At 40.1% G+C, this 18,978-nt stretch overlaps 1 protein-coding gene across 1 annotated transcript in view; it reads right to left on the bottom strand.

Moving 5' to 3' along the window:
- THOC1 (THO complex subunit 1) overlaps positions 1-18,748 on the bottom strand; it is a 30,482-nt gene extending 11,734 nt beyond the window's left edge. The window contains exons 1-12 of the mRNA XM_073679132.1: positions 18,598-18,748; positions 18,440-18,513; positions 18,037-18,097; positions 16,637-16,703; positions 11,886-12,004; positions 10,215-10,263; positions 9,985-10,080; positions 7,871-7,953; positions 7,714-7,787; positions 5,263-5,371; positions 5,003-5,134; positions 4,185-4,285 (exon numbers count right to left, since the gene is read on the bottom strand). Of these exons, the coding sequence (XP_073535233.1) occupies positions 4,185-4,285; positions 5,003-5,134; positions 5,263-5,371; positions 7,714-7,787; positions 7,871-7,953; positions 9,985-10,080; positions 10,215-10,263; positions 11,886-12,004; positions 16,637-16,703; positions 18,037-18,097; positions 18,440-18,513; positions 18,598-18,645 (1,013 nt within the window). The 5' untranslated portion in view covers positions 18,646-18,748. The remainder of the gene's footprint in view (positions 1-4,184; positions 4,286-5,002; positions 5,135-5,262; positions 5,372-7,713; positions 7,788-7,870; positions 7,954-9,984; positions 10,081-10,214; positions 10,264-11,885; positions 12,005-16,636; positions 16,704-18,036; positions 18,098-18,439; positions 18,514-18,597) is intronic.
- Between the last annotated feature and the right edge of the window lie 230 nt (positions 18,749-18,978).

Genomic DNA, 18,978 nt, shown 5'->3' with positions numbered 1-18,978 from the left:
GAATATCTTCAGATGCATAAATTCTTCTTCAAAGGAATATACTTATTTTTCTGAAGTCCATCAATCTGCATCACAAATTGATTTAATAGTTACAGATATATTTACTCTAAATTTAATAAAATCACAATTTGTGTCATGACAATTTCGGATCATTCTCCCGTTTTAGGAGAAATTTTTTTGGGAACACCAATTAAAAATGATTTCTTATGGAAGTGTAATTCCTTTTTACTACAACATCCCAATTATAAATTAGAGATAAATTCTTTTTTGGACAATAGCTCTGATTCTAGTAATCCTTTTGTTTGTTGGAACGCACACAAGGCATATATGAGGTATTTTAATGCAAATATCATCTAGGAATAAAAAAAATCAGTAGATTAAAAGTCATGAAAATTCAGGCCCAAATTAAAGACAAGGAGCAACAACAGATTATTCTTCCTTATCCCTCTGATATAATTAAACAAGATATTCTTAGATTGAGACAATTTTTTCTACTTACGATAATATGATCAAAAATACCAAATTTAAATGTTATTCAGCACTTAATAAACCTACAAGGTTTACGATGAATCGTACCAAACAAAAAAAGTAGATAGAATTATTTCAGATGACGGTACTCCCCTTTCACACCCTAGGGATATAGCAGATGGGTTTGCGAAGTTCTATCATAATCTTTACAATATTGATAGTCAGCCCTCTTTTATTCAACCTGAAAAGAGCACTATAGAACTGTTCCTTGACTCAATCAATCTCCCAAAAATTAAATTAGAGGATTTATCCACCTTTAATGCTCCGTTTTTGCCTAGTGAAATTGGTGATGTTATACAAAATTTAAAATCTTTTTAAATCTCCAGGACCGGACGGTTTTAGTAGTGAATACTACAAAAATTTCAATGAGATTTTGACCCCACATTTATCCCAATTGTTTAATTTGGCTTCTCACCACAGTTTTTTCCCTCCAGAAATGCTGGAAGCAACCATAATACTAATCCCAAAACCTAATAGTTATCTCGATAAAGTGAAAAATTATAGGTCTATATCATTAATAAACTCTGATATTAAAATCTACTCGAAATTAATTGCTAATAGATTAAATGAATTAATCCCTAACCTAATCAATAAAGAACAAATCGGTTTTGTCAAGGGCAGGCAATCCACGGATGGAATAAGAAGGATTATTAATACTTTAAAGCTTATTAACTCTTCTAAAATACCTTCAATTCTTGTAACCCTGGATGCGGAGAAAGCCTTTGATAGGTTAAACTGGGAATTTTTAAGGCAAACCATATTGAAATTTGGCTTTAATAACCAATTTTTATCCCATATTAAAGCTTTATATACAAATCCTAGTGCAAAGATTTATATTAATAATCATTTGTCTAGCCCTTTTCAAATCACAAATGGTACTAGGCAAGGTTGTCCCCTTTCCCCCTTTCTTTTCATTTTGGCCATAGAACCATTAGCACAAAAAATTAGGGAAAATAATCAAATACCTGGAATTTCTACCCCCTCCCATCATTTCAAGGAAAGTTTATTTGCAGACGACCTTCTATTGTCTCTTTCAGATCCTTTAAACTCTATAAAAGAATTAATTAATATACTAAATCTATTCTCAGATATCTCTTATTTCAAGATAAATAGAGATAAGTCTAAAATACTCTCTCTTAATATAAAAAAAGAGTTAGTTGATGAGATAGAAAACATCTCTTTTTGTAAGGTAGATAAAGATTTTATCTATTTGGGTATTATAATCACTAAAAATATTAACAACATTGTCACCTCCAATTGTGAACAATTAAATAAAGTAATAATAAAAGATTTAAATACATTACGTAACAACGATCTTTCATGGATAGGGAAAATCTTAATCAAAACTATTATTCTTCCTAAGATATTATATGTTTTTAGATCACTTCCTCTTATAATTTCTACTACCCAACTAACTTATCTCCAATTATTATTAAATTCTTTCATATGGAACAATAAAAAGGCTAGAGTTGCCACAAATATTTTATATAAACAAAAACCGCATGGTGGATTAAGTCTTCCAAATATCTCTGCTTATTATATGGCAAATCTTGTAAAGCAAAGTTTGTATTGGTTCTCGCATTCTGAGGCTCCGGCCTGGCTAGATTTGGAGTCTGCTTTAAATAATAGCATGCACCCTAGGAAGTTACTTTTTAGACACATTTTCACTAAAAAGTCGTCGACTACTTTTTTCAAGCACTGATTTATGCTTGGAAAAATCTTTCAAAACCTAAAAGAGGATCAATTAAACTTACCTATCTGAAAACTCTTTCATTACCTCTTATTGCTTCTATATAGAATTCCTATATTCCTGATTCTTGGTTGGTTCAAGGAATGAAAAAAACTAAAAGACATCTTTGATGGGTCAGATTTCCTTTCTTTTAAAGTTTAAGGAAAATCTCAATTTAAATACTTCAGATTTTTTACATTATTTCACAATAAAAGATTTTACTTGTAAATTTATTAAAAATAATCCCCCTTGCTCCGAAGCTTCCTCCAATTTACTTAATAATATTGATCACAAAATCTTTTGGAGTTTAAAATATATCTATAATTGGTACAATAAGGATACTGAATTTGTTAAAAATTCTTACATGACCAAATGGGAATCTGCCCTTAATACATCTTTTCAATTAGATAACTGTTAAAATGCTACAAAGTATTCGTATACATCTAATGTTTCTATGCCCCTGCATGAGTCATACTTTAAGTTATTGTCGAGATGGTACTATACTCCCGTAAGATTGTCATGTATTAATCCAGATATTCAACCAAAATGTTGGAGGAAATGTGGCCTAAATGGTGATATGTTTCATATTTTTTGGAAATGCCCTAAAATTAAATTTTTATGGACACAAATATTGGAACTCTTAAAGAAGATAACTAATAATAAAATTAACATTACTCCTCAATTAGTGTTATTTTCAATTGGTATGGAAGACATTGATCCATCACTCAGACCTATTCTGATACATATTCTTTTGGTCGCTAAAAATGCCATAGCTTTTCAAGATGGAAATCCTCCACTTTTCTCTGACATATTAGAAAAAAATAAAATCCATAAAACATATGAACAAAAATTTGCTATAGCTAATAATTGTTTCAATAGATTTTCAAAAAAGTGGTTGCGTTGGTTGGAAATTTTTCATTAATCGAACAGTCTTTAATATTCAAACTTTCAAGTGGTAGTAATATTTGACAGTTTACTTTCATATGTCACTTTAAAACTTGTTATATAGAAAAGGTTTACTATAAAAAAAATTTTTTGATATATGTTAATTATACATATATTTGCATATATGGATTTGTCTTATTCTACAGTATGAATTATCATTGATACAATTCATTGTAAACCTGAGTTCTTCCTTGTTTATTTGTTTGTATTGTTTATTCCCCTGTACCTTTTCCCTTACAAATTTTTCCCTTACTTTCTTTGTTAATTTTAAAAATTAATAAAATTATTGGAACAGAATTGTAAAAATTGACCTGGTCATAAAGATGCAAACAGGCTTGGGGAGGGGGGGGGGGGGGGGGTGTGTGAAGGGGTTAAGAGACACATTCCTCTTAATGACTTTGGAGCATCTGACAAGTAGCATACACCTATGTGAGCAAGACTGGAGTAATATTTCTGACACTGGGAACACCACAGGTGATCCCTTTTGGCAGAGCTGAAAGAAACTGGATTCAAAATACCAAAATCACAAAATTTTTGCACAACCGAGTTGCGTTTTATCAAAACAACTCAAATCAGAATTCTGCCAAAACTGCTGTAATTGATTGGGCCCAAAGTGTTCAGATCAATTTACAAGACACAGAATTTTCTTGTGAACAGACACATGAACTAGCCTCTGCAAGGCACCAATAAGAGGTTTGTTGCAATCAGTGCAGTTTTAAATGACTTTTAATGTCCACATAAGTTTTGCAGGTAAACAGCAAATATACATTAAAAAAAAGCAAATAAATACAAACCATCATTTAAAAATCAATGCATTAAGCTGCAGTAAATACCACAAGTTGGCATGTGCCCATCTCTTGGCCTTGATCTTTTTCAAGCCAAGTCGGATAAACTTTTGATGGCCCAGGCCCACGGTTAAAGCAGCAGCCTAACATTCAAGAGCACAAATACACACGAGAAGAACTCTACATATCTGGGTTACCTTTTAAACTTTACTTGGCCCTTCAAGTACTGGAACAATATGAGATACTGAACCAAAATGTGTCGCCGAAAGTTGCCGTCACTCAACTGCAAATCCATTAACTAAAAAGGAAAACCTAAATGTAAGATATAATACATATTTGTGACATTTTATTTTAAAAACATTGTTGACGTGCTACTCCTCTAGTACTGCTGTACAGGTTCTCCGCTGGTATCTGGTCTTCCGGCTAGTATTGCACGTAACCATTGGAGCCAACCAGAGCCTTCAGCAATCACATGTCCTTACGAACAAAACAGGATGCAAACTATTGGGCTAGGTGGGTCTTGTTTTGGGTGTTCAGACATGTGAGTAGCCGCAGTGGTGAGCATGGAACTAATAATAATAATATTATTATTAATTATTATTAATAATCTTTTTATCTATATAGCACCAACATATTCCACAGCACTTTACAATTCAGACAATTTACAGACATTATCGGCACTGTCCCCATTGGGGCTCACAATCTAATTATCTGCAATGTCAGTGTGTAATACCAGCAGAAAGTAGAAGCTAGGACACCAGCGGGCGATGGAAGCCCCATGCAACAGTCACATGATAAAAGATGGAGGATCAGTAACTGAATAACCTTTTCTGTTTCTTACTTGACACCTATACTGTGTATATTTTTAAAAAAGATTTGCATACAACCCCCTAAAGTGAAGTACTCAGTGTAAGTTATATCATAAGTGTCATATAAATAAGAGTCAAAATAACATATTGGAAGAACACAGGATGCAGCCACCAGGTAAAGCACCAGGAGACTAGTTTGATGTTACCTTCTCGCTTGTCAGGAACTTGGCAAAATAAACGTGTTCGCCTCCAGATTTCAGCTCTTCAATTTTTTTCCGTGATGCTTGTGTATCATCCAGTTTGTAACTCTTAAACACTTGCAGAACCTCTTCTGAGAACTATGACAAGGAGATGTGAGATCATGAGTTCGACCTGAACCTCAGCACTATATATAAGCCACGCTGCAGTATACAGACAGAGGATCACTAACACCAGCGCTTTCCACTATACACAAAAAAACATTTACCTTCAGAAACGTTTTCCAAGACGTTTTGTCATAGCACTGAATGGGGTTCCTGAAGAAGTCCTGTAGAGACCAGAATTTTCTATACAGATTGTAATCTATGGGAATAGAACTGGTGGAAAAAGAAAAAGAACAGGTTGAAACAAAATAAAGCATCAACATTTAACATTGGTGACTCCATGAGCTTGCTGTAGGAGACTAATAAAATCAGCTTTTTCATTACTAGCATTGGGGGGTATACGCCCTGCCACTAGGTGAAAAGAAGTGATGGCTCCAATTGGTGGGCCATACCCTCTCCTTGTACACGGGGAAGCTCAGTTTTAGCCCAAAGGAGGCAGACTTGACATGTATCAATTCTTCTTCATGTTTTTTTCCCAGGTGGTGTGGATATCCACTATGTTAGATCACCATCCGAGATAGGACACACCATGAACTCCACACTAGTGTAACTCGGGCACACCATTCACTGCCAGTCACCTGCCTCCCGAGGATGCTGTGACAGCAGAGTGACGGTGTCGTCACAATAGTGAGAGGACAATGTAGACGTGACCCTGCAGCATCTGAAGGTGTCAGGCAAATATAATTCTCCTCGCTATGTGTCCCTCCACATCCTACCGCATGGGTCTTAGTTAGGATTTATCCCCTGGTGGCCATCTCCCACCTGTTTATTCCTCCTGGGCTATTTTCTCCCCTAATTACAGTCCCTTTGGCAGTCTTTTTTTTCTCACTTTCTTGCAGATGTATATCACGGGCATTTTTACACCACACCACACCACAGGAGTCTTAAGCGGGCTTTGTGGTTTCCCCATGGTCCCCTTCCCTCCTCAGGGCCATTTTCCAACCTCTAGGCCACCTCCAACTCCCGCACTGAAGGGGTGACTCATTTTCTTATGACACCCAGGGCGACCTAGTACCTCCCCCCACCAGGCTCAGCTCAGTGTGGGGGTTAGCAAATAAGTTATTTTTCTCCTTAAGTGTTTTTCACACAATTTTTTTTCGTAGCGGCTTATTTTTCCAGGTTTTTCGTTCCCGGGTCCCAGGCACTGTCTGCATCCCATCAGGCATCTTTTCTGGGTCTTTTCTCCTGCACTGGCCCCCCTTCATTCTCACAAGCCGCAAGCCACATCTAGATGGCAGATACAGTCACCTCTCTGCCGCCAATGCTAATTTAAGGACTCACATTGCGGTTTAATGGATTTTGCACCTCTCCAGTTATCGGTTGGTGCCTTTCTGGACCTATATTTCTCATAGTCTTTCCAGGAAGACTGCCGTTCACTCTGGTTATTAATGTCATTTGTTCGCACTGCAACAAACACTTCCCATGCGGTTGAGCTCTCTCTGCGCCAAATGCCTGAACCCTTCAGATCACTCTCCGGGCCAGAGCCCCACCGAATGGGTCAGGTCTTTCATTGAGGCCTCTCCCAATCTGTGCTTGTTCCCTGGAGCGCTTAACAGCCAAGTTCGCTGTGAGAGGTAGCATTGCTTCTCATAGCTCCTACTGTGCCTCCTGGGACCAATTCAGGGACATGGCTTCTCCCCCTGCCCAGACTGAATCCTCGGGGGGACATCCCTAACTCAATCTCGGAGTCCAAGGAGGATTCACAGCTGGCCTCGGCCATGCAAGACTTTATTTGAGCAGTGAGACACCCTACACATCAAGGACAAGTCTGTCTACCTCCCAGTCCAAGAAAGCGGATGCCCTGATGGAATGTGTGTATGTAATTGAAAGATCCAAAACACTTTTCGACTAAAAGGATTAAGTGCATAGTGCAATTTTGGAGACCGCAGGAGTAAAGTAAATCTATTTGTCTAGTGTCTTGCTCTACATTACCTTACCGGGGGGTGTAGAAGGGTTACATGTGGGTAATCGCTCTATATGGTCATTGATTTTTGTGACAAATGTTCACATCTGACGAATTGATTTTTTCTATTTTATTTGAAATTGAATTCATCAAATTCAATGAATTTATTTTGTTTACAGTAAGGCAATGGAATTAAAAAATGTATAGATGAAAAACCCCTTCCTATCTCAAAAGCCAAGTGATTTCTTTAAATATTCAGTTTCAGACTGGAATCGCATGTGCTGCTTTTGTTGCATTTTTTTGAACCAAGGCCAGAAGTGCATCCAAAAAGAAAGATGCGTATAGAAGAAAGGCTAATAATGCTTTTCAATTATTTACCCACTCCTGTGCTTGGCTAAAAAAAAATAAAAATAATAATTGCAAGTGTGGTTCCAGCCTAACGGAATTTTTTGGCATGTCAGTTTTGGGTCATTAGACATGCAGACAGCCCAATACTTGTGACCCCAAAACAATCGCTTTCACAAAAGCGACAGATAAACCTGCAGAAAGCCCCACATATAGTTTTTGCATGTTTTTTCTGCAGTGTAGTGGTGTGGCTTCGGTTACCCCACTGCAGGCTGGTGTGATTCCCAAATCTCTTCTAAATACTTACGAACTGTTAGGCGCCTCATCATCTCCCATTTCACCTTCCTCAATCTCCATTCCATCTTCTCTTTCTTCCACTTGCTGTAAATTATAGAGATGTTCTACATTAAACACAAAATGGCAACAAAGCTTAAAAGAAAATGGTCACAGATGTAATCACTTACTTTTTGCCCCAGAGTGCTCTCCTGTTCATTGACATTAAATACGGTGACATTCTCCAAGTTGAACTGACTTTGCAAATTCAAGCCTTAAAACAAAATATGGAAGAGTAACATACACAGTATGAGATAGAAGATGAATATCTTTTCTAATAGTGAGCTCGGCTATTAGAGAAAACCTGTCAGTAATAGTTAACTTATTTAAAGGGAACCTGTCATCAGCTTTTTCCCATATAAAAGTAGTAAAGCGCATGGGCGGGGAAAGGCCGGAGAGTGCTGGAGCATGCACACTACAATACTTTGTTCTGCCCTCAGCAGGAAGCCTGCGCTGGAGCACAATGCTGAGGACAATGTGTGGATGACATAGACCCTGTCATCCACATGAAGCAAGAAGAGAGGAGGGGCCGGATAGAGACCAGCGAGGCCAATTTGACCGGACCACCCGGTAGGAGAGTATAATAAAAGCTAATTTTTGTTTTATGGAGAGCGCATTGGAAATAGGTAGACAGAATTCTAGAATGCTGTCGCATTGGGCCAGCACCTGTAAAGCTCTCCTTATTATGGGAAAAACCTGGTGACAGGTGTCCTTTAAAAATACTTTTTTACTTGTTTTAGATAGATACTGAACATCAGTAACTATCTAAAAACTTTTTTCAATGGAAGGGCGCCACCATCTTGTGGATGGCTTGGCTTCTCATGATCCCTCTACACCAAGCATGCTCCCTGCCTCTCGTCAGTATCCTCACTGTCCATCAATGTCACACTGGTCTTTGGGCTGATCAGTGTCATAACTGCTGATAAAATAACTCATGATCTCATGGGATCTCGCTGCTTACTGATATTGCCAGTATGGCTGCCAGGAACATTGCTTCAGGAGAAGAGTCAGACGTAACTACGTTCCCTGCCTCTCTGCAGTGCATCAAATATACTTGACAGTTAGGCCACATTCCTACAATGAGCATTTGGAGTTTTTGATGTCGCAGATTTTCTGCACCTATTATGCAAATTAGGTTACTTGAGCTTTTTCATTGTATTTTTGAGTGCGTTTTTGATTCTGACATTTTTGTCTCTTTTTGGTAGGTCATGTTATAAATAAAGCTGCTTTGTTTTTGAGACTTCCTAGTATTTGGCTCTAACAATCTTTATTGATACAGTCATGTGCGGAGTACATGTGTTTTTCATCTGCAGATTTTCTTCTTGTAATGCTAGTCTATGGGGAAAATCCACACATAAAACTCAGAGTACCCGTAAGAGAATTTGACATGTTGTGGATTTAAAGCATGCACCGCAGGTCAGATTACGCTGCATAAAAAAAAAAGCACAGTGTGCAGGAGATTTCTATAAATCCCATCTACTTTACTGGAACTGTAATATGCTGTATTTTTTACTCAGTGGAAATACACAGGGTCAAAAACTCATCTTAGGTACTTAACTTTGTATTGTGCTCTGTTCTGACTCGTGTGAGAGCAAACTGATCAAAGACCAGTGTGACGGTTAGGCCACGGCCCCACTATCAGTATTTGGTGGAATTCAATGGAATGTCAATAGAAAAAAAATGTACAGTAAAAAAAAAAAAAAAATTGCATTATTTCAGTCAAGACTGAATTTGAAATAAGAATGCACCAGACTAGAATAGAAATAAGTCCACAGCCCCTCTATCAGTATTCGGTCAGTATTTCTTCTCAGGAGTGGGAGCCAAAACCAGTAGTGGGTGATAAATGCAGAATTGGTGACTTGTTTCTATTATACCTTTTCTCTGATTGTTCCTCACCTGGTTTTGGCTCCCACTCCTGAGAAAAATAGTGACCAAATACTGATAGTGGGGCCGTGGCCTTATGTGAAGATACGGAGAAGAGCAAGTAACACGGTGCCTGGCAGCAGATTCATGGCACATCCTGAACATAATCTTTCTGCTCAGGGAAGATAGATCACTTCCAGGCTGTGAAGTGACGAACGGCAGCTAGAAATGCTTTTTCTATGTATACAGTAAAAAAATAAAAATAAATGGTTATTTTTTGTGATATGTACTCTTTAAGATGTATATGACAACATGATATTTCCTAACTAATAATTCTAATGTAGTTCTTCAATGATAAAAAATTTTTTTATCCGAATCTCACCAGATTTTTCTGAGAGGGGAAACAGGCGTGCGAGGAACAGCTGAATTCTTCCACAGAATACAGTATTTTGAGATTTAGAAAGTCTTCTTAAGAGATCTGAAAGACGATTCAACGAATCCACAAAAGTTTATTTTCAAAATATAAATTAAAGTATCTTTCAGGCATTGATCAGCATCGAACCTTCAAAAAAACATTGCCAACAACTTTTCAGTAATTAAATAGGGTCTTACCATTACACATTCTAAGCAAGTAGTTCTTTCCAGCTGAATAAAACATATTCTAGAACAAAGATATAATAGAAGTGAAAAAATAGAGCAGCATTGGATTTACACAAATGTACATGAGGAAACACAGAATCACAGATATACACAAAGGGACATTTCAGTCTTCTTGTATAAATGATAAATAATGAAATTAATAACGGATAAGGACGCTATGCTCCGACACTGTCTGATCAGGGAAATACCCTATAAACAATGTAAATGGTATCACAAAAATCTCTCCTTCACACCACATATCCAAGCCCTTGCCACTTCCTGTCGACTCCAACTCAAAAATATCTTCCGTATCCGCACAAACTAGTGCATGCCCTCATCATCTCCCGCCTCGACTACTGCAACCTCCTGCTCTGTGGCCTCCCTTCCAACACTCTTGCACCCCTCCAGTCTACCCTAAACTCTGCTGCTCGACTAATCCACCTGTCCGCCTGCTACTCCCCGGCCTCTCCGCTCTGTCAATCCCTTCACTGGTTCCCCATTGCGCAAAGACTCCAGTTCAAAACTGGCGCTATAATAATAAAAAATAATTTGTTAATTTATTTCTAGGAGTACCAGTGGAAGGGCACAATACAGACTTCCAAAAAAAGATGCTCTGGAACAGTCGCAGAATACAAGCATTTTCTTGAACAGGCATATCCGAAGAGAAACAGCATGTGATAATGATTTTTATAGTTATACTTAATGAACTTCTATTTATAGTGTTAAAGGGAGATCTCCAGCAACAGAAAAACTAAAAGGGAGATGCACTCCCAGTGGATATTCTGATCTGGTACTTGAGAAATCAGGGGTGCTGAGGTAAGAGGCTGCTTACACTAATGTCCACCCTGTCTATTTGATCTAATAGTGGAGATACCAGGGAAAGTGATGCAAGAGGCTACTCACGCGACTGTCCACCCTGTCTGATCTAATACTGGAGTATATCAGGGGTACTGAGGTAAGAAGAGGCTGCTCACACTGCTGTCCACCCTGTCTATCTGATCTAATAGTGGAGATACCAGGGAAAGTGATGCAAGAGGCTACTCAAGCGACTGTCCACCCTGTCTGATCTAATACTGGAGATATTAGGGGTACTGAGGTAAGAAGGGGCTTCTCACACTGCTGTCCACCCTGTCTATCTGATCTAATAGTGGAGATACCAGGGAAAGTGATGCAAGAGGCTACTCAAGCGACTGTCCACCCTGTCTGATCTAATACTGGAGATATCAGGGGTACTGAGGTAAGAAGGGGCTTCTCACACTGCAGTTCACCCTGTCTAATCTAATACTGGAGATGCCAGGGGTGTTGAGGTAAGAAGAGACTGGTCATAGTGATGTCCACCCAGTCTTTCTGAATGCTGAGCAGTTGCAGTGAGCCAGCAGTATGTGGTATAGATAACCTCCATTTCACAGCAGAGGATATTCCAACTACACATACCCATCTTACTAACATTGTAAACAAAACGAGAACAATATGCTAATTAAAAAGGTTTTTAGGAATTTACTTATGATGACATTACCTTTATTTTTTTTTCTATTCCAGGAGAACCGGTGTATAATTTGCATTTGTATAAGTAATCAAATAACTATCTAGCACTATTACCGGCAGATTTACTTATGTAATAAAGTACAATGGGAATAAACTTACAGATTTCCAGGTTCCAACATTTCGCTCCACAAATGTGAATATTTTATCACAATGATCCAGAGGAAGGCAATCGAGGACATCTCCTAGTAGTACAAATGGTGTGGTAGCTGTGCAGATACCTAATGTACAGAAATTAGCTGTTAAAACGGCTATATTCATAAATTTACAAAAATACATTTTGATTAACAGATCTTGGAATAACAATAAGTTTCAAACTAGGATGTGTTAAAAAAAAAATATTCCTTTGCCAAGATAATCTGTTCCTGCTATGTACTGTGTAACGGCTGTGTCCGAACATGCAGAGCTGCTCCAGTTCATGATAGGCACATACAGCTTCTGACTGCAGGAGGAAGCACAAATCACTATAAAAAGAGTATACAGATGAAACAGCAGGGGCTCACAATTGCTATTTTCTGAGGTAACACATTTCCCTAAGTGTGTTATCACAGGAGTGAATGTTTCTACTGCATTTCTAATCCTGTGAGCTCATCATATATCAAGTTAGTGATGAAAAGCTGCACTCACCGTTTAAGTAAAAATAAGAGTCCTTTATTTCATATTCGGATAAAATGAATGGAAAGCAGGGAGTGTAGGGAGGAGGTGGATCACCTCCTCCCCACACTTGCTGCTTTCCATTCATTTTATCCGAATATGAAATAAAGGACTCTTATTTTTACGTAAACGGTGAGTGCGGCTTTTCATCATCTCCTCTCTATTGGACTATTATTTCTGCATTTTAAAGCTGGCACCGCAAGTTTATACGACGTGTATTTGCCGTTAAGATTCAGGTGCGGTTATTATGCGTTTAGAAGGTGGTGCAGGCTCATTCTCCATTTAGTTATATATCAAGTTAGTGACATTTAAACTGAGCCAATGTAGTACCTACGTCACTGACTTAATTTATGATGAGCTCAGAGATGCAGTCACTTTTCTGATAAAACAGGCAGGGAAATGTGTCACTCATAAAATAGCAGCTGTGAGCCTCTACTGTTTGGTCGGTATTCTCACTTATCATAAGGCTATGTGTGCATGATCAGGATTTGAAGCAGAAACACTCAGGAAATTTCTGCATCTCTTTGGCAGGAAAGAACGTGCAGTTTTGCACATCAATGAATGCTTTTTGGAGCTAAATAAAGTTATTTGGTGGGACATTGCTTTAAACCTTGGATTACCATCAGAACTGGGGTGAGTATATAATTTAAATGATTAAAGAATGTGTCTGTTGCATTTCAAATAAAGTTTTTGCTCTGTGTGTTTATTTAACTGTTTAATTAGGTTTGGTCATGAAAAGGTCTGATTGACACCTTGTCATCACCAAACAAAAGAGCTAGGGGTCAGCTAATCCCATTCACCCAATCTTCATTAGCATTTCTATTCATGTAATTTATGCGGCTGCTATGAGCTGGTATTTTTAGCCTGGGAAGGTGCCATTTGCAAACATGGTCCCTGGCTAAATTAACAGTTCACAGCTGGTTCGTTAGCCGCTATGTCCCCATGATCAGCACTCAGCAGCGCTTTGGCCGCAGCGAATTTTTGTTGTGTCCAAAACGTGGTGTTCTAATGCCGCACTTTTGTTGTCGGTAAATGTGAATCCACCGCATATAATGACACTTCAAACGGTCAAAATCTGCAGCGGAGATTAGCGTGTCCGCTACAGAAATTGACATGCTGCGGGTGAGTTTGGGTACATGGCCACGGTCAGGAGCCGCTGCAGGTGTGACGCTGTGTGTTTATACAGCGTCAAACCTGCAGTGTCCAGATGTTATAGAATAGTGAATGGGATCTCTAGAAATCCCCTGTCCACTATGTGTTTATCAGAGGCTGCGAATCACCCACAGACACTGACACGCAGCGCGTCTTTCAGGACCGCAGCATGTCAAATTCTCTTGCAGAGTTGCTAGTCTCCGCAACAGAAATTTGACCACTAGAATGTATTGATTGCGGTAAATCCGCATGGTTTAGTGAACACATGTGGATTTACCTGCGTCCAATAGAATGTAACATTTTGGAAGCAGAAAGATATGCGTCCAAAGCGCTGCTACGTCCGGATCGTGGGCTCCTGCGTCATTTTTTTAACCAGCAGAGGGAAAGCCGACCGCTGGGACTGTCATTACCCAAAAATGTTACCTGGATGTTAATATCAGCCCACAGCTGTTTGTTTAGCCTTTACTGGCTAGATTACAGGGGGACCCCAGAAAAATATTGATGTAGGGTCCCCCTAGAAAATCTAACCAGCAAAGGCTAAACAGACAGCTGAGGGATAATATTAATAGCCAGGGAAGGGGCCATGGATACTAGCACCCTCCGCGGCTATTAATATCAGACCTCAGCAGTCCCAGAAATGGCGCATCCATAAGATGCGCCAAATTTGGCGCTTAGCCTCCGTTCTTCCCACTGCCCTGTAGCGGTGTCGAGTGGAGTAATGGAGTTGGGGTTCACGTCAGCCTTGTATTGGCAGCTGACGTGAAGCCCAGGTTAGTAATGGAGGGTGTCTATAAAACGCCCCCATTACTAACCGCGTAGTAAACTGGAGGTCGCTTTTTCAATAAAAGAAATGGCCACAATAAAGTATTTTAACAAAATAAAAATCACACGGTTCTACAATTTTATTTTTTATTACCCTCTCAGTCCCCGAATCCCTCGATCTTCTGAAAAAAAAGTAAAAAAAACAACAAAACAACCATATCCCTCACCTATCCGCCGTCAACGACGCAGTCCACGATCACCATGAGTCCATGAATGCTGCAGGAGGTCACTGGGGTTCATCAGCTGAAGATCAGCTGATGAGCCCCGGTGAGCTCACTATCATGGGAACATTCTTCTGAAGGATGACACCTTTGGGCAGAGACAGGTGAGTATGACTTTTATTTATTTTTTTTTATCGCGGGCTGGGCAGAGCAGACAATTGTTCCTCTCAGCCATGCTGCGGGAGCGGGAGTCGGATGAGAGGTGTAGTAGTCCTCCTCTCCCAACCCAGATACCTCCCGTGGCGCATTTCCGGCGCAAATTCGCGCCCATTGGCTTTAAATGAAATGCAGCAAATTCGCAGGTATAGATATTATACCTGCGGGTTTGCTGCGGTTCAATGCAAGTCAATGGGTGCGAATTTGCGGCGGAAACGCCCAAACAATGGCCATGCTGCGTTTTTTTCAGCGATGGTAATCCTGAGCGAAAGTTTCCGCATCATGTGCACAGCACATCATGATTACCATTGCTACAGCTAGCAGACCTATTACAAGCGTTTTCGCAGCGGGAAAACCACTGCGAAAACACATCAAAAATGCTTCGTGTGCACATAGCCTAAATGACTTTTCCTCACTTTCCTGCCCAGGAGCTGTGGTATGATCAGACTATGTTCCATACACGGTCAGACACAGCCATTACACAGTACACAGCAGGGGCACATTTATAAGATTATCTCAGCACAGAAATATTTTTTTAACACATCCAATTGTGAAACTTATTATTACCAGATCCTATTGATTAAAATGTTCTTTGTTTATATGACAATCGATTAATGGCAAAGTAGAAAAGGGGAGACATAAATAAAATGTTAGGAAGTAGTGTAATAAATATCACATCTGGAAAAACAAACAAGGGATGTCCCAGTGTGGACAACAGTACTCCGGAGTATAGCCGGAATGTGGCTTCTTCAAGGAATCAACTGAATTGGATTATCAGTCTTTGAATTACTGCTTTTACAACATTTTTGGAAGGCGACAACAAATTAATTTTAGATAAGTCAAAACCATAAATACAACAATGAAATCTGAATACGAAAACAAGAGCTGAGAACTATAACAATCTAATATATATAATCGACTTATCCTGTCAGTCTGTCCTTCTGTCCAGGAAATCCCGCGTCGCTGATTGGTCCGGCTGCGGCGAATCAGCGACGCGGGATTTCAGAAAAAAGATGGCGGCCGTTAAAGGCTCATCTGCCGCACGGAGGTCAGCGGCCGGCGGCACCGCTGACCTCCATGCGGCTACCGTCGGGAGATCAGCGGCTAGGACCGCTGATCTCCTGACGGTAAGTGTGAAGGGAGGACCGGGGAGCAGCGGCCCCGCAGGTCGGGATGCTTCTGCTGCGAGCAGCCGGTCATCTCCCAGCTGCTCGCAGCGGAAGTACCCGCACAAGCAGTCCTGCTCCCGGGCCCACACTAATACGACGCTGATTGGTCGCTGCCGTCGGCAGCGACCAATCAGCTAAATTGGCGCCAAGTCTAAACACCGCTCTGCGCCAATCAGCACAGCGGTGTTTAAATTCGGCGCCAATATCGCTGATTGGTCGCCGGCCGCGACCAATCAGCGATATTGGCGCCAAATTTAAACACTGCTCTGCTGATTGCGCCCGCCCGGTGTAACGCATACATATTCTAGAATACCCGATGCGTTTGAATCGGGCCACCATCTAGTGTACTATATAAAAGGGAAACTATTCTATTGCATTCTTCATTATTTCCCTATTCTTTTTTTTTTTTTTATAAATAATAATGGCGTGTTTTGTATTTTTTGAGTACAGTTAGTTGCCATCTCATCAAAAATGAAGAAATGTGTATATAGAATATTTATTTTCCAAGGCATATTGATCTGTATTTACAATGACATGCACACTTTTGTTTTATTAGCTTGGCAGTTCAGCTCAGTCTGATCCCCCCTAATGCAGAACTGTATCCAATCCTAATACAACAGTATCACAGCTACACATTATTTTACATTTTCCTATAATATTTAGTTGTTATTCGTTTTACCTTCTGCAACTCCATTGATGGAAAGTGAAATAATAGCAAGACAGTTGTCACATGAAGCTTGATTTATCTGCATTTAAATAAAAGAGGGTACCAGTTACATAAAATACAGAAGAAACAGGGAAACTTGAAAGCTGATCTATTGGATCCTTATAATATCCCAAAGTCCGATGATGGAAAAACTACCAGACCAGGCCGAGCTCTGGGGACATTCATTTTTTAGCTATGGTAAATGTAAGGTAGTCTAAATCTTGAGCTGCAGCACTCTCCCCTACCAAGCCCACATGCACAAATTGGTGGCAGTCTATAAACACCAGGATGTCTGTACGCGGAGGTAGAAATTTCATCACAAAGACAAAGTACTATCCGAATGTGTGCTGCATTCTAACAGCACTATGAAGACTTCTATTTCAGCACACAACACAGCCCCACAGGTGCTCCAGAGGTGGTCCGTAGTGCTGAAGTGCCCTCTGCAGGAAGCGACCCCCAATCCTTCCCCTTCTTAGTGACGTCTGTAGCAGCCAACCAGGAACCAGCTTCATCAGATAGGAGCACATCTCCAGGGCACTTACTGGTGTAAATCTTCATTTCTATTTAAGCAGGTCTCCAATCTATGACTGTCAGCCGCTCTGCAGAGTCAAAACTACTGAGGAGGATCTGTTTCTATGGATTTTCTGTTTTATTTTCAGAAGCCAATTATTTTATATAATGTGTGCTTTAACTTCTTCAATTAATAGTCAATAAAAGTGATCAGAAATATGTACAGATAAGCAAATCTATGACTCTACTTCACATGACCACCCTCGGCAGCAAATGTACATCAAGAAAGGTGGATAAATATTTTGGTTTCCCCAATGTACAGGGATGAGTGCTCAGTGATGTCACAGAACAGGAATCATACAAATACTGATCTCACGGAACAGGGATAATACACAGCATGATACCATACCACAGCACAGACGTAATACACATAGTGAACACATGATGGTAATGCAGTGATATCAGGAATAATACACACCATACTGACCACATGATGGATAATGCACAACATCCAGAGTGATTCCCGCCCGCACCCCGTGCGCTCGCTGCCCCAGGAGTTACAGTCATGATTCAAATGCTAAAAACCCAATCAGACCAGGAAGGTCACACATGAAAATGACACAATTGTATCCAGTATAGAAAACCTTCTGAAAAGAAAGCAGCTTGTGGGGCATCATATTTCGCCTATATCTGCACAAGATTGTTTAGACTGGATATTACTGTAGCAAACTCTCAACAATGCAAAAGATTAGCCCTGCATGTTCCCATTCACTAGCAGCAAGCAGGGATCTTAAAGAGGTTTAAGGAACTGAAACAAAGCAGAAAGCTGCAGAACTGATCACCGGCTCCAGCAGATCACTTACAATTTCCTCCTCCAGGACAACTCTGAAGACTTGGTCCAGGGTCGGCTTCTTCTCATTTTCACTATAAAACATCACATTGTACATTACACACACACACATAATTTATATATATTCTCTCTATACACACACAGCTATAAACACATCTACCACGTATAGATGCACACATTATATATACACACACTACATGTATACAAATACACACATATCCATTGCACACATCTATACACATACATTATATATATCACATGTACACACATGCTTACACTATATGCACACACATGATAGAGAGAGATATATATATATATATATATATATATATATATATATATACACACATACAGTACATATATATATATCACACACAGTATACACAGTGTGAGGCCCCCGGTGATCCCGCCCTCACCTCCCCGGCACTTGGCTGCACACGGTCAGGAGGGGTTTGATGTTCTTGCTGCTCACGGCTTCCCTGGTCGCGCTCTGGTAACAGAAGGACATGGCCGGTGTTACACTGTGGACAGTCCGGTCACGACTAGACGGCGAATAAATCCCCGTGAGACCTACCGTTAGTTTACTCCGCGCCTCTGGGAGGCTGAACAACGGCGGCGACATACTGCACCGAGTGTTCTCAGAACGTACGGCGCATCCTGATGACGTCAGACACCGGCTGTTCACTGCAAGAGGCACTTCCGGGGAGAAAGTGACGTTGTGGCCGGATCACGTGGCGCTCGGTCCTGTGCTCCGCTGTCCCTCCTCGTCCATGGCGGCCTGATAGCAATGTCCTCACAGGTGACGAGCTGCCGGCAGCCTCCATACTGTACACCCGGGGTTCTGCACCCGAGGCCTGATAGGAGAGCTTGCTCTATTCCGGGGAGGTCATTCCTCTGCATTCTGTACAATGGAGACTTTTTCAGTGTCTAAAACAATATATTAATGTCTGAACTC

This window comes from Phyllobates terribilis, unplaced genomic scaffold, assembly GCF_046119375.1.
Source record: "Phyllobates terribilis strain yellow unplaced genomic scaffold, ASM4611937v1 Scaffold_4__5_contigs__length_816908805, whole genome shotgun sequence".
NCBI lineage: Eukaryota > Metazoa > Chordata > Amphibia > Anura > Dendrobatidae > Phyllobates > Phyllobates terribilis.
This window is presented reverse-complemented; position numbering and strand designations above follow the sequence as displayed.